We start from the raw sequence: 26,814 nt of genomic DNA, 5'->3' as shown, positions 1-26,814 counted from the left end.
CAACACTGATCACCCTCTGGTTCCCCAACACTGGTCACCCTTCTGGTTCCCTTAACACTGATCACCCTCTAATTCCCCAACACTGGTCACACTCTGGTTCCCCAACACTGGACACCCTCTTATTCCCTTAACACTGGTCACCCTCTTATTCCCTTAATACTGGTCACCCTCTGGTTCCCTTAACACTGTTCACCCTCTGGTTCCCCAACACTGGCCACCCTCTTATTCCCCAACACTGGTCACCCTCTGGTTCCCTTAACACTGATCACCCTCTGGTTCCCTTAACACTAGTCACCCTCTGATTCCCCAACACTGATCACCCTCTGGTTCCCCAACACTGGCCACCCTCTGGTTCCCTTAACACTGATCACCCTCTGGTTCCCCAACACTGGTCACACTCTGGTTCCCCAACACTGGACACCCTCTTATTCCCTTAACACTGGTCACCCTCTTATTCCCTTAACACTGGTCACCCTCTGGTTCCCTTAACACTGTTCACCCTCTGGTTCCCCAACACTGGTCACACTCTGGTTCCCCAACACTGGACACCCTCTTATTCCCTTAACACTGGTCACCCTCTTATTCCCTTAACACTGGTCACCCTCTGGTTCCCCAACACTGATCACCCTCTGGTTCCCCAACACTGGTCACCCTCTCGTTCCCGAACACTGGTCACCCTCTGGTTCCCTTAACACTGGTCACCCTCTGGTTCCCTTAACACTGGTCACCCTCTGGTTCCCTTAACACTGATCACCCTCTGATTCCCCAACACTGATCACCCTCTGATTCCCTTAACACTGGACACCCTCTTATTCCCTTAACACTGATCACCCTCTGGTTCCCCAACACTGATCACCCTCTGGTTCCCCAACACTGGTCACCCTCTGGTTCCCTTAACACTGGTCACCCTCTGGTTCCCTTAACACTGATCACCCTCTGATTCCCCAACACCGATCACCCACTTATTCCCTTAACACTGGTCACCCTCTGGTTCCCCAACACTGATCACCCTCTGGTTCCCCAACACTGGTCACCCTCTGGTTCCCCAACACTGGTCACCCTCTGATTCCCTTAACACTGGTCACCCTCTTATTCCCTTAACACTGGTCACCCTCTGGTTCCCCAACACTGATCACCCTCTGGTTCCCCAACACTGGTCACCCTCTGGTTCCCCAACACTGGTCACCCTCTGATTCCCTTAACACTGGTCACTCTCTGATTCCCCAACACTGATCACCCTCTTATTCCCTTAACACTGGACACCCTCTTATTCCCTTAACACTGATCACCCTCTGGTTCCCCAACACTGGTCACCCTCTGGTTCCCTTAACACTGGTCACCCTCTGGTTCCCTTAACACTGATCACCCTCTGATTCCCCAACACTGATCACCCTCTTATTCCCTTAACACTGGTCACCCTCTGGTTCCCCAACACTGATCACCCTCTGGTTCCCCAACACTGGTCACCCTCTGGTTCCCTTAACACTGATCACCCTCTGGTTCCCTTAACACTGGTCACCCTCTTATTCCCCAACACTGATCACCTTCTGGTTCCCCAACACTGGTCACCCTCTGGCTCCCTTAACACTGATCACCCTCTGATTCCCCATCATTGATCACCCTCTTATTCCCTTAACACTGATCACCTTCTGGTTCCCCAACACTGGTCACCCTCTGATTCCCTTAACACTGGTCACCCTATTATTCCCTTAACACTGGTGACTCTCTGATTCCCCAACACTGATCACCCTCTTATTCCCTTAACACTGGACACCCTCTTATTCCCTTAACACTGATCACCCTCTGGTTCCCCAACACTGATCACCCTCTGGTTCCCCAACACTGATCACCCTCTGGTTCCCTTAACACTGGACACCCTCTTATTCCCTTAACACTGGACACCCTCTTATTCCCTTAACCCTGGTCACCCTCTGATTCCCTTAACACTGGACACCCTCTTATTCCCTTAACACTGGTCACCCTCTTATTCCCCAACAATGGTCACCCTCTGATTCCCCAACACTGATCACCCTCTGGTTCCCTTAACACTGGACACCCTCTTATTCCCTTAACACTGGTCACCCTCTGATTCCCCAACACTGTTCACCCTCTGGTTCCCCAACACTGGTCACCCCCTGGTTCCCTTAACACTGATCACCCTCTGGTTCCCTTAACACTGGTCACACTCTGGTTCCCTTAACACTGATCACCCTCTGGTTCCCCAACACTGATCACCCTCTTATTCCCCAACACTGATCACCCTCTGGTTCCCTTAACACTGGACACCCTCTTATTCCCTTAACACTGGTCACCCTCTGATTCCCCAACACTGATCACCCTCTGATTCCCCAACACTGATCACCCTCTGGTTCCCCAACACTGATCACCCTCTGGTTCCCTTAACACTGGTCACCCTCTTATTCCCCAACACTGATCACCCTCTGGTTCCCTTAACACTGGTCACCCTCTTATTCCCCAACACTGGTCACCCTATGGTTCCCTTAACACTGATCACCCTCTGGTTCCCTTAACACTGATCACCCTCTTATTCCCTAACACTGGTCACCATCTGGTTCCCTTAACACTGGTCACCCTCTGATTCCCCAACACTGATCACCCTCTGGTTCCCTTAATACTGGACACCCTCTTATTCCCTTAACACTGGTCACCCTCTGATTCCCCAACACTGATCACCCTCTGGTTCCCTTAACACTGGACACCCTCTTATTCCCTTAACACTGGTCACCCTCTGATTCCCCAACACTGATCACCCTCTGATTCCCCAACACTGATCACCCTCTGGTTCCCCAACACTGGTCACCCTCTGGTTCCCTTAACACTGGTCACCCTCTTATTCCCCAACACTGGTCACCCTCTGGTTCCCTTAACACTGATCACCCTCTGGTTCCCTTAACACTGGTCACCCTCTGATTCCCCAACACTGATCACCCTCTGGTTCCCCAACACTGGTCACCCTCTTATTCCCCAACACTGATCACCCTCTGGTTCCCTTAACACTGGTCACCCTCTTATTCCCCAACACTGGTCACCCTCTGGTTCCCTTAACACTGATCACTGGACACCCTCTTATTCCCTTAACACTGGTCACCCTCTGATTCCCCAACACTGATCACCCTCTGATTCCCCAACACTGATCACCCTCTGGTTCCCCAACACTGGTCACCCTCTGGTTCCCCAACACTGGTAACCCTCTGGTTCCCTTAACACTGATCACCCTCTGGTTCCCTTAACACTGGACACCCTCTTATTCCCTTAACACTGGTCACCCTCTGATTCCCCAACACTGATCACCCTCTGATTCCCCAACACTGATCACCCTCTGGTTCCCCAACTCTGGTCACCCTCTGGTTCCCTTAACACTGATCACCCTCTGATTCCCCAACACTGGTCACCCTCTTATTCCCCAACACTGATCACCCTCTGGTTCCCTTAACACTGGTAACCCTCTTATTCCCCAACACTGGTCACCCTCTGGTTCCCTTAACACTGATCACCCTCTGGTTCCCTTAACACTGGTCACCCTCTTATTCCCCAACACTGATCACCCTCTGGTTCCCCAACACTGGTCACCCTCTTATTCCCTTAACACTGGTCACCCTCTGATTCCCCAACACTGATCACCCTCTGATTCCCCAACACTGGTCACCCTCTGATTCCCCAACACTGTTCACCCTCTGGTTCCCCAACACTGGTCACCCCCTGGTTCCCTTAACACTGATCACCCTCTGGTTCCCTTAACACTGGTCACACTCTGGTTCCCTTAACACTGATCACCCTCTGGTTCCCCAACACTGATCACCCTCTTATTCCCCAACACTGATCACCCTCTGGTTCCCTTAACACTGGACACCCTCTTATTCCCTTAACACTGGTCACCCTCTGATTCCCCAACACTGATCACCCTCTGATTCCCCAACACTGATCACCCTCTGGTTCCCCAACACTGATCACCCTCTGGTTCCCTTAACACTGGTCACCCTCTTATTCCCCAACACTGATCACCCTCTGGTTCCCTTAACACTGGTCACCCTCTTATTCCCCAACACTGGTCACCCTATGGTTCCCTTAACACTGATCACCCTCTGGTTCCCTTAACACTGATCACCCTCTTATTCCCTAACACTGGTCACCATCTGGTTCCCTTAACACTGGTCACCCTCTGATTCCCCAACACTGATCACCCTCTGGTTCCCTTAATACTGGACACCCTCTTATTCCCTTAACACTGGTCACCCTCTGATTCCCCAACACTGATCACCCTCTGGTTCCCTTAACACTGGACACCCTCTTATTCCCTTAACACTGGTCACCCTCTGATTCCCCAACACTGATCACCCTCTGATTCCCCAACACTGATCACCCTCTGGTTCCCCAACACTGGTCACCCTCTGGTTCCCTTAACACTGGTCACCCTCTTATTCCCCAACACTGGTCACCCTCTGGTTCCCTTAACACTGATCACCCTCTGGTTCCCTTAACACTGGTCACCCTCTGATTCCCCAACACTGATCACCCTCTGGTTCCCCAACACTGGTCACCCTCTTATTCCCCAACACTGATCACCCTCTGGTTCCCTTAACACTGGTCACCCTCTTATTCCCCAACACTGGTCACCCTCTGGTTCCCTTAACACTGATCACTGGACACCCTCTTATTCCCTTAACACTGGTCACCCTCTGATTCCCCAACACTGATCACCCTCTGATTCCCCAACACTGATCACCCTCTGGTTCCCCAACACTGGTCACCCTCTGGTTCCCCAACACTGGTCACCCTCTGGTTCCCTTAACACTGATCACCCTCTGGTTCCCTTAACACTGGACACCCTCTTATTCCCTTAACACTGGTCACCCTCTGATTCCCCAACACTGATCACCCTCTGATTCCCCAACACTGATCACCCTCTGGTTCCCCAACTCTGGTCACCCTCTGGTTCCCTTAACACTGATCACCCTCTGATTCCCCAACACTGGTCACCCTCTTATTCCCCAACACTGATCACCCTCTGGTTCCCTTAACACTGGTCACCCTCTTATTCCCCAACACTGGTCACCCTCTGGTTCCCTTAACACTGATCACCCTCTGGTTCCCTTAACACTGGTCACCCTCTTATTCCCCAACACTGATCACCCTCTGGTTCCCCAACACTGGTCACCCTCTGGTTCCCTTAACACTGATCACCCTCTGATTCCCCAACACTGATCACCCTCTGGTTCCCCAACACTGGTCACCCTCTGGTTCCCTTAACACTGATCACCCTCTGGTTCCCTTAACACTGGACACCCTCTCATTCCCTTAACACTGGTCACCCTCTGATTCCCCAACACTGATCACCCTCTGGTTCCCCAACACTGGTCACCCTTCTGGTTCCCTTAACACTGATCACCCTCTGATTCCCCAACACTGGTCACACTCTGGTTCCCCAACACTGGACACCCTCTTATTCCCTTAACACTGGTCACCCTCTTATTCCCTTAACACTGGTCACCCTCTGCTTCCCTTAACACTGTTCACCCTCTGGTTCCCCAACACTGGTCCCCCTCTTATTCCCCAACACTGGTCACCCTCTTGTTCCCTTAACACTGATCACCCTCTGGTTCCCTGAACACTGGTCACCCTCTGATTCCCCAACACTGATCACCCTCTGGTTCCCCAACACTGGTCACCCTCTGGTTCCCTTAACACTGATCACCCTCTGGTTCCCCAACACTGGTCACACTCTGGTTCCCCAACACTGGACACCCTCTTATTCCCTTAACACTGGTCACCCTCTTATTCCCTTAACACTGGTCACCCTCTGGTTCCCTTAACACTGTTCACCCTCTGGTTCCCCAACACTGGTCACACTCTGGTTCCCCAACACTGGACACCCTCTTATTCCCTTAACACTGGTCACCCTCTTATTCCCTTAACACTGGTCACCCTCTGGTTCCCCAACACTGATCACCCTCTGGTTCCCCAACACTGGTCACCCTCTTATTCCCTTAACACTGGTCACCCTCTGATTCTCCAACACTGATCACCCTCTGGTTCCCTTAACACTGGACACCCTCTTATTCCCTTAACACTGGTCACCCTCTGATTCCCCAACACTGATCACCCTCTGATTCCCCAACACTGATCACCCTCTGGTTCCCCAACACTGGTCACCCTCTGGTTCCCTTAACACTGGTCACCCTCTTATTCCCCAACACTGATCACCCTCTGATTCCCCAACACTGATCACCCTCTGATTCCCCAACACTGATCACCCTCTTATTCCCTTAACACTGATCACCCTCTGGTTCCCCAACACTGGTCACCCTCTGGTTCCCTTAACACTGATCACCCTCTGGTTTCCTTAACACTGGTCACCCTCTTATTCCCCAACACTGATCACCCTCTGGTTCCCTTAACACTGGACACCCTCTTATTCCCTTAACACTGGTCACCCTCTGATTCCCCAACACTGACCACCCTCTGGTTCCCTTAACACTGGACACCCTCTTATTCCCTTAACACTGGTCACCCTCTGGTTCCCTTAACACTGATCACCCTCTGATTCCCCAACACTGGTCACACTCTGGTTCCCTTAACACTGGACACCCTCTGGTTCCCTTAACACTGGTCACCCTCTGGTTCCCTTAACACTGGTCACCCTCTGGTTCCCTTAACACTGGTCACCCTCTGATTCCCTTAACACTGGTCACCCTCTAGTTCCCTGAACACTGGTCACCCTCTGGTTCCCTTAACACTGATCACCCTCTGGTTCCCCAACACTGGTCACCCTCTGATTCCCTTAACACTGGTCACCCTCTTATTCCCTTAACACTGGTCACTCTCTGATTCCCCAACACTGATCACCCTCTTTTTCCCTTAACACTGGACACCCTCTTATTCCCTTAACACTGATCACCTTCTGGTTCCCCAACACTGATCACCCTCTGGATCCCCAACACTGGACACCCTCTTATTCCCTTAACACTGGACACCCTCTTATTCCCTTAACACTGGTCACCCTCTGATTCCCTTAACACTGGTCACCCTCTGATTCCCCAACACTGATCACCCTCTGGTTCCCTTAACACTGGACACCCTCTTATTCCCTTAACACTGGTCACCCTCTGATTCCCCAACACTGATCACCCTCTGGTTCCCTTAACACTGGACACCCTCTTATTCCCTTAACACTGGTCACCCTCTGATTCCCCAACACTGATCACCCTCTGATTCCCCAACACTGATCACCCTCTGGTTCCCCAACACTGGTCACCCTCTGGTTCCCTTAACACTGGTCACCCTCTTATTCCCCAACACTGGTCACCCTCTGGTTCCCTTAACACTGATCACCCTCTGGTTCCCTTAACACTGGTCACCCTCTGATTCCCCAACACTGATCACCCTCTGGTTCCCCAACACTGGTCACCCTCTTATTCCCCAACACTGATCACCCTCTGGTTCCCTTAACACTGGTCACCCTCTTATTCCCCAACACTGGTCACCCTCTGGTTCCCTTAACACTGATCACCCTCTGGTTCCCTTAACACTGGACACCCTCTTATTCCCTTAACACTGGTCACCCTCTGATTCCCCAACACTGATCACCCTCTGATTCCCCAACACTGATCACCCTCTGGTTCCCCAACACTGGTCACCCTCTGGTTCCCCAACACTGGTCACCCTCTGGTTCCCTTAACACTGATCACCGTCTGGTTCCCTTAACACTGGACACCCTCTTATTCCCTTAACACTGGTCACCCTCTGATTCCCCAACACTGATCACCCTCTGATTCCCCAACACTGATCACCCTCTGGTTCCCCAACTCTGGTCACCCTCTGGTTCCCTTAACACTGATCACCCTCTGATTCCCCAACACTGGTCACCCTCTTATTCCCCAACACTGATCACCCTCTGGTTCCCTTAACACTGGTCACCCTCTTATTCCCCAACACTGGTCACCCTCTGGTTCCCTTAACACTGATCACCCTCTGGTTCCCTTAACACTGGTCACCCTCTTATTCCCCAACACTGATCACCCTCTGGTTCCCCAACACTGGTCACCCTCTGGTTCCCTTAACACTGATCACCCTCTGATTCCCCAACACTGATCACCCTCTGGTTCCCCAACACTGGTCACCCTCTGGTTCCCTTAACACTGATCACCCTCTGGTTCCCTTAACACTGGACACCCTCTTATTCCCTTAACACTGGTCACCCTCTGATTCCCCAACACTGATCACCCTCTGGTTCCCCAACACTGGTCACCCTTCTGGTTCCCTTAACACTGATCACCCTCTAATTCCCCAACACTGGTCACACTCTGGTTCCCCAACACTGGACACCCTCTTATTCCCTTAACACTGGTCACCCTCTTATTCCCTTAATACTGGTCACCCTCTGGTTCCCTTAACACTGTTCACCCTCTGGTTCCCCAACACTGGTCACCCTCTTATTCCCCAACACTGGTCACCCTCTGGTTCCCTTAACACTGATCACCCTCTGGTTCCCTTAACACTAGTCACCCTCTGATTCCCCAACACTGATCACCCTCTGGTTCCCCAACACTGGCCACCCTCTGGTTCCCTTAACACTGATCACCCTCTGGTTCCCCAACACTGGTCACACTCTGGTTCCCCAACACTGGACACCCTCTTATTCCCTTAACACTGGTCACCCTCTTATTCCCTTAACACTGGTCACCCTCTGGTTCCCTTAACACTGTTCACCCTCTGGTTCCCCAACACTGGTCACACTCTGGTTCCCCAACACTGGACACCCTCTTATTCCCTTAACACTGGTCACCCTCTTATTCCCTTAACACTGGTCACCCTCTGGTTCCCCAACACTGATCACCCTCTGGTTCCCCAACACTGGTCACCCTCTCGTTCCCGAACACTGGTCACCCTCTGGTTCCCTTAACACTGGTCACCCTCTGGTTCCCTTAACACTGGTCACCCTCTGGTTCCCTTAACACTGATCACCCTCTGATTCCCCAACACTGATCACCCTCTGATTCCCTTAACACTGGACACCCTCTTATTCCCTTAACGCTGATCACCCTCTGGTTCCCCAACACTGATCACCCTCTGGTTCCCCAACACTGGTCACCCTCTGGTTCCCTTAACACTGGTCACCCTCTGGTTCCCTTAACACTGATCACCCTCTGATTCCCCAACACCGATCACCCACTTATTCCCTTAACACTGGTCACCCTCTGGTTCCCCAACACTGATCACCCTCTGGTTCCCCAACACTGGTCACCCTCTGGTTCCCCAACACTGGTCACCCTCTGATTCCCTTAACACTGGTCACCCTCTTATTCCCTTAACACTGGTCACCCTCTGGTTCCCCAACACTGATCACCCTCTGGTTCCCCAACACTGGTCACCCTCTGGTTCCCCAACACTGGTCACCCTCTGATTCCCTTAACACTGGTCACTCTCTGATTCCCCAACACTGATCACCCTCTTATTCCCTAAACACTGGACACCCTCTTATTCCCTTAACACTGATCACCCTCTGGTTCCCCAACACTGGTCACCCTCTGGTTCCCTTAACACTGGTCACCCTCTGGTTCCCTTAACACTGATCACCCTCTGATTCCCCAACACTGATCACCCTCTTATTCCCTTAACACTGGTCACCCTCTGGTTCCCCAACACTGATCACCCTCTGGTTCCCCAACACTGGTCACCCTCTGGTTCCCTTGACACTGATCACCCTCTGGTTCCCTTAACACTGGTCACCCTCTTATTCCCCAACACTGATCACCTTCTGGTTCCCCAACACTGGTCACCCTCTGGCTCCCTTAACACTGATCACCCTCTGATTCCCCATCATTGATCACCCTCTTATTCCCTTAACACTGATCACCCTCTGGTTCCCCAACACTGGTCACCCTCTGATTCCCTTAACACTGGTCACCCTATTATTCCCTTAACACTGGTGACTCTCTGATTCCCCAACACTGATCACCCTCTTATTCCCTTAACACTGGACACCCTCTTATTCCCTTAACACTGATCACCCTCTGGTTCCCCAACACTGATCACCCTCTGGTTCCCCAACACTGATCACCCTCTGGTTCCCTTAACACTGGACACCCTCTTATTCCCTTAACACTGGACACCCTCTTATTCCCTTAACCCTGGTCACCCTTTGATTCCCTTAACACTGGACACCCTCTTATTCCCTTAACACTGGTCACCCTCTTATTCCCCAACAATGGTCACCCTCTGATTCCCCAACACTGATCACCCTCTGGTTCCCTTAACACTGGACACCCTCTTATTCCCTTAACACTGGTCACCCTCTGATTCCCCAACACTGTTCACCCTCTGGTTCCCCAACACTGGTCACCCCCTGGTTCCCTTAACACTGATCACCCTCTGGTTCCCTTAACACTGGTCACACTCTGGTTCCCTTAACACTGATCACCCTCTGGTTCCCCAACACTGATCACCCTCTTATTCCCCAACACTGATCACCCTCTGGTTCCCTTAACACTGGACACCCTCTTATTCCCTTAACACTGGTCACCCTCTGATTCCCCAACACTGATCACCCTCTGATTCCCCAACACTGATCACCCTCTGGTTCCCCAACACTGATCACCCTCTGGTTCCCTTAACACTGGTCACCCTCTTATTCCCCAACACTGATCACCCTCTGGTTCCCTTAACACTGGACATCCTTTTATTCCCCAACACTGGTCACCCTATGGTTCCCTTAACACTGATCACCCTCTGGTTCCCTTAACACTGATCACCCTCTTATTCCCTAACACTGGTCACCATCTGGTTCCCTTAACACTGGTCACCCTCTGATTCCCCAACACTGATCACCCTCTGGTTCCCTTAACACTGGACACCCTCTTATTCCCTTAACACTGGTCACCCTCTGATTCCCCAACACTGATCACCCTCTTGTTCCCTTAACACTGGACACCCTCTTATTCCCTTAACACTGGTCACCCTCTGATTCCCCAACACTGATCACCCTCTGATTCCCCAACACTGATCACCCTCTGGTTCCCCAACACTGGTCACCCTCTGGTTCCCTTAACACTGGTCACCCTCTTATTCCCCAACACTGGTCACCCTCTGGTTCCCTTAACACTGATCACCCTCTGGTTCCCTTAACACTGGTCACCCTCTGATTCCCCAACACTGATCACCCTCTGGTTCCCCAACACTGGTCACCCTCTTATTCCCCAACACTGATCACCCTCTGGTTCCCTTAACACTGGTCACCCTCTTATTCCCCAACACTGGTCACCCTGTGGTTCCCTTTACACTGATCACCCTCTGGTTCCCTTAACACTGGACACCCTCTTATTCCCTTAACACTGGTCACCCTCTGATTCCCCAACACTGATCACCCTCTGATTCCCCAACACTGATCACCCTCTGGTTCCCCAACACTGGTCACCCTCTGGTTCCCCAACACTGGTCACCCTCTGGTTCCCTTAACACTGATCACCCTCTAGTTCCCTTAACACTGGACACCCTCTTATTCCCTTAACACTGGTCACCCTCTGATTCCCCAACACTGATCACCCTCTGATTCCCCAACACTGATCACCCTCTGGTTCCCCAACTCTGGTCACCCTCTGGTTCCCTTAACACTGATCACCCTCTGATTCCCCAACACTGGTCACCCTCTTATTCCCCAACACTGATCACCCTCTGGTTCCCTTAACACTGGTCACCCTCTTATTCCCCAAAACTGGTCACCCTCTGGTTCCCTTAACACTGATCACCCTCTGGTTCCCTTAACACTGGTCACCCTCTTATTCCCCAACACTGATCACCCACTTATTCCCTTAACACTGGTCACCCTCTGGTTCCCCAACACTGATCACCCACTTATTCCCTTAACACTGGTCACCCTCTGGTTCCCCAACACTGATCACCCTCTGGTTCCCCAACACTGGTCACCCCCTGGTTCCCTTAACACTGATCACCCTCTGGTTCCCTTAACACTGGTCACACTCTGGTTCCCTTAACACTGATCACCCTCTGGTTCCCTTAACACTGGTCACACTCTGGTTCCCTTAACACTGATCACCCTCTTATTCCCCAACACTGATCACCCTCTGGTTCCCTTAACACTGGACACCCTCTTATTCCCTTAACACTGGTCACCCTCTGATTCCCCAACACTGATCACCCTCTGCTTCCCCAACACTGATCACCCTCTGGTTCCCCAACACTGATCACCCTCTGGTTCCCTTAACACTGGTCACCCTCTTATTCCCCAACACTGATCACCCTCTGGTTCCCTTAACACTGGTCACCCTTTTATTCCCCAACACTGGTCACCCTATGGTTCCCTTAACACTGATCACCCTCTGGTTCCCTTAACACTGATCACCCTCTTATTCCCTAACACTGGTCACCATCTGGTTCCCTTAACACTGGTCACCCTCTGATTCCCCAACACTGATCACCCTCTGGTTCCCTTAACACTGGACACCCTCTTATTCCCTTAACACTGGTCACCCTCTGATTCCCCAACACTGATCACCCTCTGGTTCCCTTAACACTGGACACCCTCTTATTCCCTTAACACTGGTCACCCTCTGATTCCCCAACACTGATCACCCTCTGATTCCCCAACACTGATCACCCTCTGGTTCCCCAACACTGGTCACCCTCTGGTTCCCTTAACACTGGTCACCCTCTTATTCCCCAACACTGGTCACCCTCTGGTTCCCTTAACACTGATCACCCTCTGGTTCCCTTAACACTGGTCACCCTCTGATTCCCCAACACTGATCACCCTCTGGTTCCCCAACACTGGTCACCCTCTTATTCCCCAACACTGATCACCCTCTGGTTCCCTTAACACTGGTCACCCTCTTATTCCCCAACACTGGTCACCCTCTGGTTCCCTTAACACTGATCACCCTCTGGTTCCCTTAACACTGGACACCCTCTTATTCCCTTAACACTGGTCACCCTCTGATTCCCCAACACTGATCACCCTCTGATTCCCCAACACTGATCACCCTCTGGTTCCCCAACACTGGTCACCCTCTGGTTCCCCAACACTGGTCACCCTCTGGTTCCCTTAACACTGATCACCCTCTGGTTCCCTTAACACTGGACACCCTCTTATTCCCTTAACACTGGTCACCCTCTGATTCCCCAACACTGATCACCCTCTGATTCCCCAACACTGATCACCCTCTGGTTCCCCAACTCTGGTCACCCTCTGGTTCCCTTAACACTGATCACCCTCTGATTCCCCAACACTGGTCACCCTCTTATTCCCCAACACTGATCACCCTCTGGTTCCCTTAACACTGGTCACCCTCTTATTCCCCAACACTGGTCACCCTCTGGTTCCCTTAACACTGATCACCCTCTGGTTCCCTTAACACTGGTCACCCTCTTATTCCCCAACACTGATCACCCTCTGGTTCCCCAACACTGGTCACCCTCTGGTTCCCTTAACACTGATCACCCTCTGATTCCCCAACACTGATCACCCTCTGGTTCCCCAACACTGGTCACCCTCTGGTTCCCTTAACACTGGTCACCCTCTTGTTCCCTTAACACTGGACACCCTCTCATTCCCTTAACACTGGTCACCCTCTGATTCCCCAACACTGATCACCCTCTGGTTCCCCAAGACTGGTCACCCTTCTGGTTCCCTTAACACTGATCACCCTCTGATTCCCCAACACTGGTCACACTCTGGTTCCCCAACACTGGACACCCTCTTATTCCCTTAACACTGGTCACCCTCTTATTCCCTTAACACTGGTCACCCTCTGCTTCCCTTAACACTGTTCACCCTCTGGTTCCCCAACACTGGTCCCCCTCTTATTCCCCAACACTGGTCACCCTCTTGTTCCCTTAACACTGATCACCCTCTGGTTCCCTGAACACTGGTCACCCTCTGATTCCCCAACACTGATCACCCTCTGGTTCCCCAACACTGGTCACCCTCTGGTTCCCTTAACACTGATCACCCTCTGGTTCCCCAACACTGGTCACACTCTGGTTCCCCAACACTGGACACCCTCTTATTCCCTTAACACTGGTCACCCTCTTATTCCCTTAACACTGGTCACCCTCTGGTTCCCTTAACACTGTTCACCCTCTGGTTCCCCAACACTGGTCACACTCTGGTTCCCCAACACTGGGCACCCTCTTATTCCCTTAACACTGGTCACCCTCTTATTCCCTTAACACTGGTCACCCTCTGGTTCCCCAACACTGATCACCCTCTGGTTCCCCAACACTGGTCACCCTCTTGTTCCCGAACACTGGTCATCCTCTGGTTCCCTTAACACTGGTCACCCTCTGGTTCCCTTAACACTGGTCACCCTCTGGTTCCCTTAACACTGATCACCCTCTGATTCCCCAACACTGATCACCCTCTGATTCCCTTAACACTGGACACCCTCTTATTCCCTTAACACTGATCACCCTCTGGTTCCCCAACATTGATCACCCTCTGGTTCCCCAACACTGGTCACCCTCTGGTTCCCTTAACACTGGTCACCCTCTGGTTCCCTTAACACTGATCACCCTCTGATTCCCCAACACTGATCACCCACTTATTCCCTTAACACTGGTCACCCTCTGGTTCCCCAACACTGATCACCCTCTGGTTCCCCAACACTGGTCACCCTCTGGTTCCCCAACACTGGTCACCCTCTGATTCCCTTAACACTGGTCACCGTCTTATTCCCTTAACACTGGTCACCCTCTGGTTCCCCAACACTGATCACCCTCTGGTTCCCCAACACTGGACACCCTCTGGTTCCCCAACACTGGTCACCCTCTGGTTCCCTTAACACTGGTCACCCTCTGGTTCCCTGAACACTGATCACCCTCTTATTCCCTTAACACTGGTCACCCTCTGGTTCCCCAACACTGATCACCCTCTGGTTCCCCAACACTGGTCACCCTCTGGTTCCCTTAACACTGATCACCTCCTGGTTCCCTTAACACTGGTCACCCTCTTATTCCCCAACACTGATCACCCTCTGGTTCCCCAACACTGGTCACCCTCTGGTTCCCTTAACACTGATCACCCTCTGATTCCCCCTCATTGATCACCCTGTTATTCCCTTAACACTGATCACCCTCTGGTTCCCCAACACTGGTCACCCTCTGATTCCCTTTACACTGGTCACCCTCTTATTCCCTTAACACTGGTCACTCTCTGATTCCCCAACACTGATCACCCTCTTATTCCCTTAACACTGGACGCCCTCTTATTCCCTTAACACTGATCACCCTCTGGTTCCCCAACACTGATCACCCTCTGGTTCCCCAACACTGATCACCCTCTGGTTCCCTTAACACTGGACACCCTCTTATTCCCTTAACACTGGACACCCTCTTATTCCCTTAACCCTGGTCACCCTCTGATTCCCTTAACACTGGACACCCTCTTATTCCCTTAACACTGGTCACCCTCTTATTCCCCAACAATGGTCACCCTCTGATTCCCCAACACTGATCACCCTCTGGTTCCCTTAACACTGGACACCCTCTTATTCCCTTAACACTGGTCACCCTCTGATTCCCCAACACTGATCACCCTCTGGTTCCCCAACACTGGTCACCCTCTGGTTCCCTTAACACTGATCACCCTCTGGTTCCCTTAACACTGGTCACACTCTGGTTCCCTTAACACTGATCACCCTCTGGTTCCCCAACACTGATCACCCTCTTATTCCCCAACACTGATCACCCTCTGGTTCCCTTAACACTGGACACCCTCTTATTCCCTTAACACTGGTCACCCTCTGATTCCCCAACACTGATCACCCTCTGATTCCCCAACACTGATCACCCTCTGATTCCCCAACACTGATCACCCTCTGATTCCCCAACACTGATCACCCTCTGGTTCCCTTAACACTGGTCACCCTCTTATTCCCCAACACTGATCACCCTCTGGTTCCCTTAACACTGGTCACCCTCTTATTCCCCAACACTGGTCACCCTATGGTTCCCTTAACACTGGTCACCCTCTGGTTCCCTTAACACTGGACACCCTCTTATTCCCTTAACACTGGTCACCCTCTGATTCCTCAACACTGATCACCCACTGGTTCCCCAACACTGGTCACCCTCTGATTCCCTTAACACTGGTCACCCTCTTATTCCCTTAACACTGGTCACCCTCTGATTCCCCAACACTGATCACCCTCTGGTTCCCCAACACTGATCACCCTCTGGTTCCCTTAACACTGGTCACCCTCTGGTTCCTCAACACTGATCACCCTCTTATTCCCTTAACACTGGTCACCCTCTGATTCCCTTAACACTGGTCACCTTCTGATTCCCCAACACTGATCACCCTCTGGTTCCCCAACACTGGTCACCCTCTGGTCCCCTAAACACTGATCACCCTCTGGTTCCCTTAACACTGGTCACCCTCTTATTCCCCAACACTGATCACCCTCTGGTTCCCTTAACACTGGACACCCTCTTATTCCCTTAACACTGGTCACCCTCTGATTCCCCAACACTGATCACCCTCTGATTCCCCAACACTGATCACCCTCTGGTTCCCCAACACTGGTCACCCTCTGGTTCCCCAACACCGGTCACCCTCTGGTTCCCTTAACACTGATCACCCTCTGGTTCCCTTAACACTGGACACCCTCTTATTCCCTTAACACTGGTCACCCTCTGATTCCCCAACACTGATCACCCTCTGATTCCCCAACACTGATCACCCTCTGGTTCCCCAACTCTGGTCACCCTCTGGTTCCCTTAACACTGATCACCCTCTGATTCCCCAACACTGGTCACCCTCTTATTCCCCAACACTGATCACCCTCTGGTTCCCTTAACACTGGTCACCCTCTTATTCCCCAACACTGGTCACCCTCTGGTTCCCTTAACACTGATCACCCTCTGGTTCCCTTAACACTGGTCACCCTCTTATTCCCCAACACTGATCACCCTCTGGTTCCCCAACACTGGTCACCCTCTGGTTCCCTTAACCTGATCACCCTCTGGTTCCCTTAACACTGGACACCCTCTTATTCCCTTAACACTGGTCACCCTCTGATTCCCCAACACTGATCACCCTCTGGTTCCCCAACACTGATCACCCTCTGGTTCCCCAACACTGGTCACCCTCTGGTTCCCTTAACACTGATCACCCTCTGGTTCCCTTAACACTGGTCACCCTCTTATTCCCCAACACTGATCACCCTCTGGTTCCCCAACACTGGTCACCCTCTGGTTCCCTTAATACTGATCACCCTCTGATTCCCCTCATTGATCACCCTGTTATTCCCTTAACACTGATCACCCTCTGGTTCCCCAACACTGGTCACCCTCTGATTCCCTTAACACTGGTCACCCTCTTATTCCCTTAACACTGGTCACTCTCTGATTCCCCAACACTGATCACCCTCTTATTCCCTTAACACTGGACACCCTCTTATTCCCTTAACACTGATCACCCTCTGGTTCCCCAACACTGATCACCCTCTGGTTCCCCAACACTGATCACCCTCTGGTTCCCTTAACACTGGACACCCTCTTATTCCCTTAACACTGGACACCCTCTTATTCCCTTAACCCTGGTCACCCTCTGATTCCCTTAACACTGGTCACCCTCTTATTCCCCAACAATGGTCACCCTCTGATTCCCCAACACTGATCACCCTCTGGTTCCCTTAACACTGGACACCCTCTTATTCCCTTAACACTGGTCACCCTCTGATTCCCCAACACTGATCACCCTCTGGTTCCCTTAACATTGATCACCCTCTGGTTCCCCAACACTGGTCACCCTCTGGTTCCCTTAACACTGGTCACCCTCTGGTTCCCTTAACACTGATCACCCTCTGATTCCCCAACACTGATCACCCACTTATTCCCTTAACACTGGTCACCCTCTGGTTCCCCAACACTGATCACCCTCTGGTTCCCCAACACTGGTCACCCTCTGGTTCCCCAACACTGGTCACCCTCTGATTCCCTTAACACTGGTCACCGTCTTATTCCCTTAACACTGGTCACCCTCTGGTTCCCCAACACTGATCACCCTCTGGTTCCCCAACACTGGACACCCTCTGGTTCCCCAACACTGGTCACCCTCTGGTTCCCTTAACACTGGTCACCCTCTGGTTCCCTGAACACTGATCACCCTCTTATTCCCTTAACACTGGTCACCCTCTGGTTCCCCAACACTGATCACCCTCTGGTTCCCCAACACTGGTCACCCTCTGGTTCCCTTAACACTGATCACCTCCTGGTTCCCTTAACACTGGTCACCCTCTTATTCCCCAACACTGATCACTCTCTGGTTCCCCAACACTGGTCACCCTCTGGTTCCCTTAACACTGATCACCCTCTGATTCCCCCTCATTGATCACCCTGTTATTCCCTTAACACTGATCACCCTCTGGTTCCCCAACACTGGTCACCCTCTGATTCCCTTTACACTGGTCACCCTCTTATTCCCTTAACACTGGTCACTCTCTGATTCCCCAACACTGATCACCCTCTTATTCCCTTAACACTGGACGCCCTCTTATTCCCTTAACACTGATCACCCTCTGGTTCCCCAACACTGATCACCCTCTGGTTCCCCAACACTGATCACCCTCTGGTTCCCTTAACACTGGACACCCTCTTATTCCCTTAACACTGGACACCCTCTTATTCCCTTAACCCTGGTCACCCTCTGATTCCCTTAACACTGGACACCCTCTTATTCCCTTAACACTGGTCACCCTCTTATTCCCCAACAATGGTCACCCTCTGATTCCCCAACACTGATCACCCTCTGGTTCCCTTAACACTGGACACCCTCTTATTCCCTTAACACTGGTCACCCTCTGATTCCCCAACACTGATCACCCTCTGGTTCCCCAACACTGGTCACCCTCTGGTTCCCTTAACACTGATCACCCTCTGGTTCCCTTAACACTGGTCACACTCTGGTTCCCTTAACACTGATCACCCTCTGGTTCCCCAACACTGATCACCCTCTTATTCCCCAACACTGATCACCCTCTGGTTCCCTTAACACTGGACACCCTCTTATTCCCTTAACACTGGTCACCCTCTGATTCCCCAACACTGATCACCCTCTGATTCCCCAACACTGATCACCCTCTGATTCCCCAACACTGATCACCCTCTGATTCCCCAACACTGATCACCCTCTGGTTCCCTTAACACTGGTCACCCTCTTATTCCCCAACACTGATCACCCTCTGGTTCCCTTAACACTGGTCACCCTCTTATTCCCCAACACTGGTCACCCTATGGTTCCCTTAACACTGGTCACCCTCTGGTTCCCTTAACACTGGACACCCTCTTATTCCCTTAACACTGGTCACCCTCTGATTCCTCAACACTGATCACCCACTGGTTCCCCAACACTGGTCACCCTCTGATTCCCTTAACACTGGTCACCCTCTTATTCCCTTAACACTGGTCACCCTCTGATTCCCCAACACTGATCACCCTCTGGTTCCCCAACACTGATCACCCTCTGGTTCCCTTAACACTGGTCACCCTCTGGTTCCTCAACACTGATCACCCTCTTATTCCCTTAACACTGGTCACCCTCTGATTCCCTTAACACTGGTCACCTTCTGATTCCCCAACACTGATCACCCTCTGGTTCCCCAACACTGGTCACCCTCTGGTCCCCTAAACACTGATCACCCTCTGGTTCCCTTAACACTGGTCACCCTCTTATTCCCCAACACTGATCACCCTCTGGTTCCCTTAACACTGGACACCCTCTTATTCCCTTAACACTGGTCACCCTCTGATTCCCCAACACTGATCACCCTCTGATTCCCCAACACTGATCACCCTCTGGTTCCCCAACACTGGTCACCCTCTGGTTCCCCAACACTGGTCACCCTCTGGTTCCCTTAACACTGATCACCCTCTGGTTCCCTTAACACTGGACACCCTCTTATTCCCTTAACACTGGTCACCCTCTGATTCCCCAACACTGATCACCCTCTGATTCCCCAACACTGATCACCCTCTGGTTCCCCAACTCTGGTCACCCTCTGGTTCCCTTAACACTGATCACCCTCTGATTCCCCAACACTGGTCACCCTCTTATTCCCCAACACTGATCACCCTCTGGTTCCCTTAACACTGGTCACCCTCTTATTCCCCAACACTGGTCACCCTCTGGTTCCCTTAACACTGATCACCCTCTGGTTCCCTTAACACTGGTCACCCTCTTATTCCCCAACACTGATCACCCTCTGGTTCCCCAACACTGGTCACCCTCTGGTTCCCTTAACCTGATCACCCTCTGGTTCCCTTAACACTGGACACCCTCTTATTCCCTTAACACTGGTCACCCTCTGATTCCCCAACACTGATCACCCTCTGGTTCCCCAACACTGATCACCCTCTGGTTCCCCAACACTGGTCACCCTCTGGTTCCCTTAACACTGATCACCCTCTGGTTCCCTTAACACTGGTCACCCTCTTATTCCCCAACACTGATCACCCTCTGGTTCCCCAACACTGGTCACCCTCTGGTTCCCTTAATACTGATCACCCTCTGATTCCCCTCATTGATCACCCTGTTATTCCCTTAACACTGATCACCCTCTGGTTCCCCAACACTGGTCACCCTCTGATTCCCTTAACACTGGTCACCCTCTTATTCCCTTAACACTGGTCACTCTCTGATTCCCCAACACTGATCACCCTCTTATTCCCTTAACACTGGACACCCTCTTATTCCCTTAACACTGATCACCCTCTGGTTCCCCAACACTGATCACCCTCTGGTTCCCCAACACTGATCACCCTCTGGTTCCCTTAACACTGGACACCCTCTTATTCCCTTAACACTGGACACCCTCTTATTCCCTTAACCCTGGTCACCCTCTGATTCCCTTAACACTGGTCACCCTCTTATTCCCCAACAATGGTCACCCTCTGATTCCCCAACACTGATCACCCTCTGGTTCCCTTAACACTGGACACCCTCTTATTCCCTTAACACTGGTCACCCTCTGATTCCCCAACACTGATCACCCTCTGGTTCCCTTAACACTGATCACCCTCTGGTTCCCTTAACACTGGTCACACTCTGGTTCCCTTAACACTGATCACCCTGTGGTTCCCCAACACTGATCACCCTCTGATTCCCCAACACTGATCACCCTCTTATTCCCCAACACTGATCACCCTCTGGTTCCCTTAACACTGGACACCCTCTTATTCCCTTAACACTGGTCACCCTCTGATTCCCCAACACTGATCACCCTCTGATTCCCCAACACTGATCACCCTCTGGTTCCCTTAACACTGGTCACCCTCTTATTCCCCAACACTGATCACCCTCTGGTTCCCTTAACACTGGTCACCCTCTTATTCCCCAACACTGGTCACCCTCTGGTTCCCTTAACACTGGTCACCCTCTTATTCCCTTAACACTGATCACCCTCTGATTCCCCAACACTGATCACCCTCTGATTCCCCAACACTGATCACCCTCTGGTTCCCTTAACACTGGTCACCCTCTTATTCCCCAACACTGATCACCCTCTGGTTCCCTTAACACTGTTCACCCTCTTATTCCCCAACACTGGTCACCCTATGGTTCCCTTAACACTGGTCACCCTCTGGTTCCCTTAACACTGGACACCCTCTTATTCCCTTAACACTGATCACCCTCTGATTCCTCAACACTGATCACCCACTGGTTCCCCAACACTGGTCACCCTCTGATTCCCTTAACACTGGTCACCCTCTTATTCCCTTAACACTGGTCACCCTCTGATTCCCCAACACTGATCACCCTCTGGTTCCCCAACACTGATCACCCTCTGGTTCCCTTAACACTGGTCACCCTCTGGTTCCTCAACACTGATCACCCTCTTATTCCCTTAACACTGGTCACCCTCTGATTCCCTTAACACTGGTCACCTTCTGATTCCCCAACACTGATCACCCTCTGGTTCCCCAACACTGGTCACCCTCTGGTCCCCTAAACACTGATCACCCTCTGGTTCCCTTAACTCTGGTCACCCTCTTATTCCCCAACACTGATCACCCTCTGGTTCCCTTAACACTGGACACCCTCTTATTCCCTTAACACTGGTCACCCTCTGATTCCCCAACACTGATCACCCTCTGATTCCCCAACACTGATCACCCTCTGGTTCCCCAACACTGGTCACCCTCTGGTTCCCCAACACTGGTCACCCTCTGGTTCCCTTAACACTGATCACCCTCTGGTTCCCTTAACACTGGACACCCTCTTATTCCCTTAACACTGGTCACCCTCTGATTCCCCAACACTGATCACCCTCTGATTCCCCAACACTGATCACCCTCTGGTTCCCCAACTCTGGTCACCCTCTGGTTCCCTTAACACTGATCACCCTCTGATTCCCCAACACTGGTCACCCTCTTATTCCCCAACACTGATCACCCTCTGGTTCCCTTAACACTGGTCACCCTCTTATTCCCCAACACTGGTCACCCTCTGGTTCCCTTAACACTGATCACCCTCTGGTTCCCTTAACACTGGTCACCCTCTTATTCCCCAACACTGATCACCCTCTGGTTCCCCAACACTGGTCACCCTCTGGTTCCCTTAACACTGATCACCCTCTGATTCCCCAACACTGATCACCCTCTGGTTCCCCAACACTGGTCACCCTCTGGTTCCCTTAACACTGATCACCCTCTGGTTCCCTTAACACTGGACACCCTCTTATTCCCTTAACACTGGTCACCCTCTGATTCCCCAACACTGATCACCCTCTGGTTCCCCAACACTGGTCACCCTCTGGTTCCCTTAACACTGATCACCCTCTGATTCCCCAACACTGATCACACTCTGGTTCCCCAACACTGGACACCCTCTTATTCCCTTAACACTGGTCACCCTCTGGTTCCCTTAACACTGGTCACCCTCTGGTTTCCTTAACACTGGTCACCCTCTGATTCCCCAACACTGATCACCCTCTGGTTCCCCAACACTGGTCACCCTCTGGTTCCCTTAACACTGATCACCCTCTGATTCCCCAACACTGATCACACTCTGGTTCCCCAACACTGGACACCCTCTTATTCCCTTAACACTGGTCACCCTCTGGTTCCCTTAACACTGGTCACCCTCTGGTTTCCTTAACACTGGTCACCCTCTTATTCCCCAACACTGATCACCCTCTGGCTCCCTTAACACTGGTCACCCTCTGGTTCCCTTAACACTGGACACCCTCTGATTCCCCAACACTGATCACCCTCTGGTTCCCCAACACTGGTCACCCTCTGGTTCCCCAACACTGATCACCCTCTGGTTCCCTTAACACTGATCACCCTCTGGTTCCCTTAACACTGGTCACCCTCTGGTTCCCTTAACACTGGTCACCCTCTGGTTTCCTTAACACTGGTCACCCTCTGGTTCCCTTAACACTGGTCACCCTCTGGTTCCCTTAACACTGGTCACCCTCTGATTCCCCAGCACTGGTTAACCTCAGGTTCTCTTAACACTCTCTGGCTTCAAGCTGTGTAAATATATCATTTTGCCATGTATATATCTTGCTCTGCACGTTTTCTCGTTTTTTTTTTGTTACGAGGTGGGGGGGGGCTAATGTTTGTAAGGGAGAAAAATTGTGTTAAAAAACTTTAATAAATATATATATTTTTTAAAACACTCTCTGGCTTCTCTGATTCCCCAGTACTGGTCACTCTTCCCTAGCACCGGGTACTCTCTGGATCCCTAGCAGTGGTCACTCTCTGATTTCATTTTGCTGAGCCTACACTACATCTCTCCAAGGCCAATATATTCTTCCTGAGGTAGGTTCCCAGAATTGAATGCAGTTGCTGCAGGTCAGATCTACCTGACGCTGTATAATTTGAAGTTTAGCTTCATCTTTGCAATCCAGTATCTTTGGGAATAAGGCCCAAAATTCCATTGGCTTTTTTGATTACATCCTGACGATGTTTTTTTTTGAAAATCCAGTGAAGTTCTTGCTTCTTACTGGGGATTTACTGAGCAAAATGGTGACCATTCTGAGGTACTTTGTCACTCGGCTTGTTCTGAGTGTGGCCCGCTCCATTACTGTGCTCTCTCCTGAATAACTGAACAGCAAACTTTCTTCCTTTCTAGCTCTTTCTCTTTCAACTCCTGCGTGGCCTAGCGTACATTCATCATTGTCACATCCTGCACCGTGACCTGAAACCACAGAATCTGCTCATCAGCTGTGTTGGAGAACTCAAATTGGCAGACTTTGGTCAGTTCATTATACCTGTTCGTGTGTGTGTGTCTGTTGTTTTGTGTGTGTGTGTGTTTGGCTGTGTGTGTGTTTGTCAGTGTGTCTGTCTATGTGTCTGCCTGCATGTGTATCCATGGGCGAAATTCTCCGGAAACGGCGCGATGTCCGCCGACTGGCGCCCAAAACGGTGCAAATCAGACGGGCATCGCGCCGCCCCAAAGGTCCGCATCTTTGAGGGCCGAGCCCCAACCTTAAGGGGCTAGGCCCGCGCCGGAAGAATTTCCGCCCCGCCAGCTGGCGGAAAAGGCCTTTGGTGCCCCGCCAGCTGGCGCGGAAATGACATCTCCGGGCGGCGCATGCGCGGGAGCGTCAGCGGCCGCTGATGGCATTCCCGCGCATGCGCAGTGGAGGGAGTCTCTTCCGCCTCCGCCATGGTGGAGACCGTGGTGGAGGCGGAAGTGAAAGAGTGCCCCCACGGCACTGGCCCGCCTGCGGATCGGTGGGCGCCGATCGCGGGCCAGGCCACTGTGGGGGCACCCCCCGGGGCCAGATCGCCCCACACCCCCCCCAGGACCCCGGAGCCCGCCCGCGCCGCCTTGTCCCGCCGGTAAGGTAGGTGGTTTAATCTACGCCGGCGGGACAGGCATTTTAGCGGCGGGACTTCGGCCCATCCAGGCCGGAGAATCGCGCGGGGGGGCCCGCCAACCGGCGCGGCGCGATTCCCGCCCCCGCCGAATCTCCGGTGCCGGAGACTTCGGCAACCGGCGGGGGCGGGATTCACGCCAGCCCCCGGCGATTCTCCGACCCGGCGGGGGGTCGGAGAATCTCGCCCAAGATGTGTTTGTCTGTACCTGTGAGTGTGCATCGGTGTATGTGTTTCCATGACCATATGTGTGTTTACAATTGTGTCTGAGTGCATGTGCCATGTGGTGTGTGTTCATGCATCTGTGTCTGAATGTTTTTCCATGTGTATAAATGTTTCCTTTACTGTGTGTGTATGTCTTTGTATGTCCACGCATCCATGTGTTTGTGTGTGCGCCAGTGTTTGTGGGCCCGTGTGTGTGTGTGTGTGTGTGTCCATATGTGTTGTCTGTGTTTGTGAGTGTCTATCTGTATGTGTGTTTCCATGACCATATGTGTGCATCTGTTTCCATGTGTGTTTGTCTGTGTGTGTGTGTGTGTGACCTCGTGTGTATGCGTGACCATGTGTGTGTTTGTGAGTCCGTGTGTATATGTGTTCATCTTTCGTGTGTCCATGTGTGTGAGTCTGTGGGTGTGTGTCTGTCTATGCATATTGGTCTGTGTATGTGTGTCTGTGTATCTGTCCATGTGTGTGGATCTGTATGTGTATCCATGCATGTGGATCCATGTAAGTGTGTCCGTGTGTGTGGGTCTCTGAATGTGTCCATGCAAGTTGATCTGTGCATGTATGTCCGTGCATGTAGGTCTGTGTATGTGTCCATGCGTGTGGATCTGAGTTTTGTGTGTCCGTGCATGTGAATCTGTGTTTGTGTGTCTATGCTTGTGGATCTGTGTTTGTGTGTCAGTGCGTGTGGATCTGTGTATGTGTGCCTGTGTGTGTGGATCTGTTAATGTGTCCATGCATGTGAATCTGTGTTTGTGTGGCCGTATGTATGGGTCTGTGTATGTATGCCCACGCGGTGGGTCTGTTAATGTGTCCGTGCGGGTGGATCTGTGTCTGTGTGTGTGTGTGAGTGTGTGCAGGGTTAATGTGCCAGAGTGATGGGATTTTCTGGGGGAGTTAGTCATGAGATCTTTGCAATGTCCTGTACAAATACATATATATCTGTTTACTCTGACACATTCTGTGTCATTTTAGAATCCTCTTTCTTCATGTGCGCTGTGTTTATCTCTAAGCATCTCTGAAGCCAGCAGTTACAGACATCTCCTCCATCACTTCCTTCTTGAAGGTCTCAGCGTTGGTTTCTCACCCTCTGCCTGTTCTTTGTTTGCTTTGACCACAGGATTGGCGAGAGCAAAGTCTGTCCCCAGTCAGACCTACTCTTCACAGGTGGTGACCTTGTGGTATCGTCCACCTGACATCCTGCTCGGAGCCACTGATTACTCCATGGCCCTGGACATCTGGTGAGGACACTTCACATCCTTTCCGATCAAAACCTGTGGCGACTCCGGGGCTGAAATCAGGAGTACCGCCCCTCAAGCTGGGCGCTAGTAGTAGCTATTGGAGGTGGAATCCAGATTAGCAGCCCATCCGTAATGATAGGATCAGGAAAAGACCAGACAGCCCCTGGAACCTGCTCCGTCATTCTATTCCATTAGATTTTAGCTGATCTGTATTTTCACTGAATTTATTTGTCTCAGTTCCATCGCCCGTTGTACCCTTGACAAAAATCGATCAATCTCAGCGTCAAATGCCAATTGACTCCCAATCCTAATAGTTTTTTTTGGAGGTGGGGGTGTTCTAGATTTGCACTCCCCTTTGTGAAAAAAGTTCTTTCTGACATCGCCCCTGAACAGCCTGACTGTAACTCCCACCAGAGGGAACAATTTCTCTCTATTTACTGTACCAACGCAATTAATATCTCAAATATCTCAATCTTTTACACTAAAAGAAATA

The 26,814-nt window shown here is 51.7% G+C and overlaps 1 protein-coding gene across 2 annotated transcripts in view; it reads left to right on the top strand.

Moving 5' to 3' along the window:
• Positions 1–26,814, top strand: part of cdk15 (cyclin-dependent kinase 15) — a 152,861-nt gene that overhangs the window by 76,765 nt on the left and 49,282 nt on the right. For both annotated transcript variants that reach the window (XM_072481644.1, XM_072481638.1), the window contains exons 8-9: positions 24,110–24,233; positions 26,201–26,321. In XM_072481644.1, coding sequence (XP_072337745.1) covers positions 24,110–24,233; positions 26,201–26,321 — 245 coding nt within the window. The remainder of the gene's footprint in view (positions 1–24,109; positions 24,234–26,200; positions 26,322–26,814) is intronic.

Source organism: Scyliorhinus torazame, chromosome 2, assembly GCF_047496885.1.
Source record: "Scyliorhinus torazame isolate Kashiwa2021f chromosome 2, sScyTor2.1, whole genome shotgun sequence".
Classification (NCBI taxonomy): Eukaryota; Metazoa; Chordata; class Chondrichthyes; order Carcharhiniformes; family Scyliorhinidae; genus Scyliorhinus; species Scyliorhinus torazame.
This window is presented reverse-complemented; position numbering and strand designations above follow the sequence as displayed.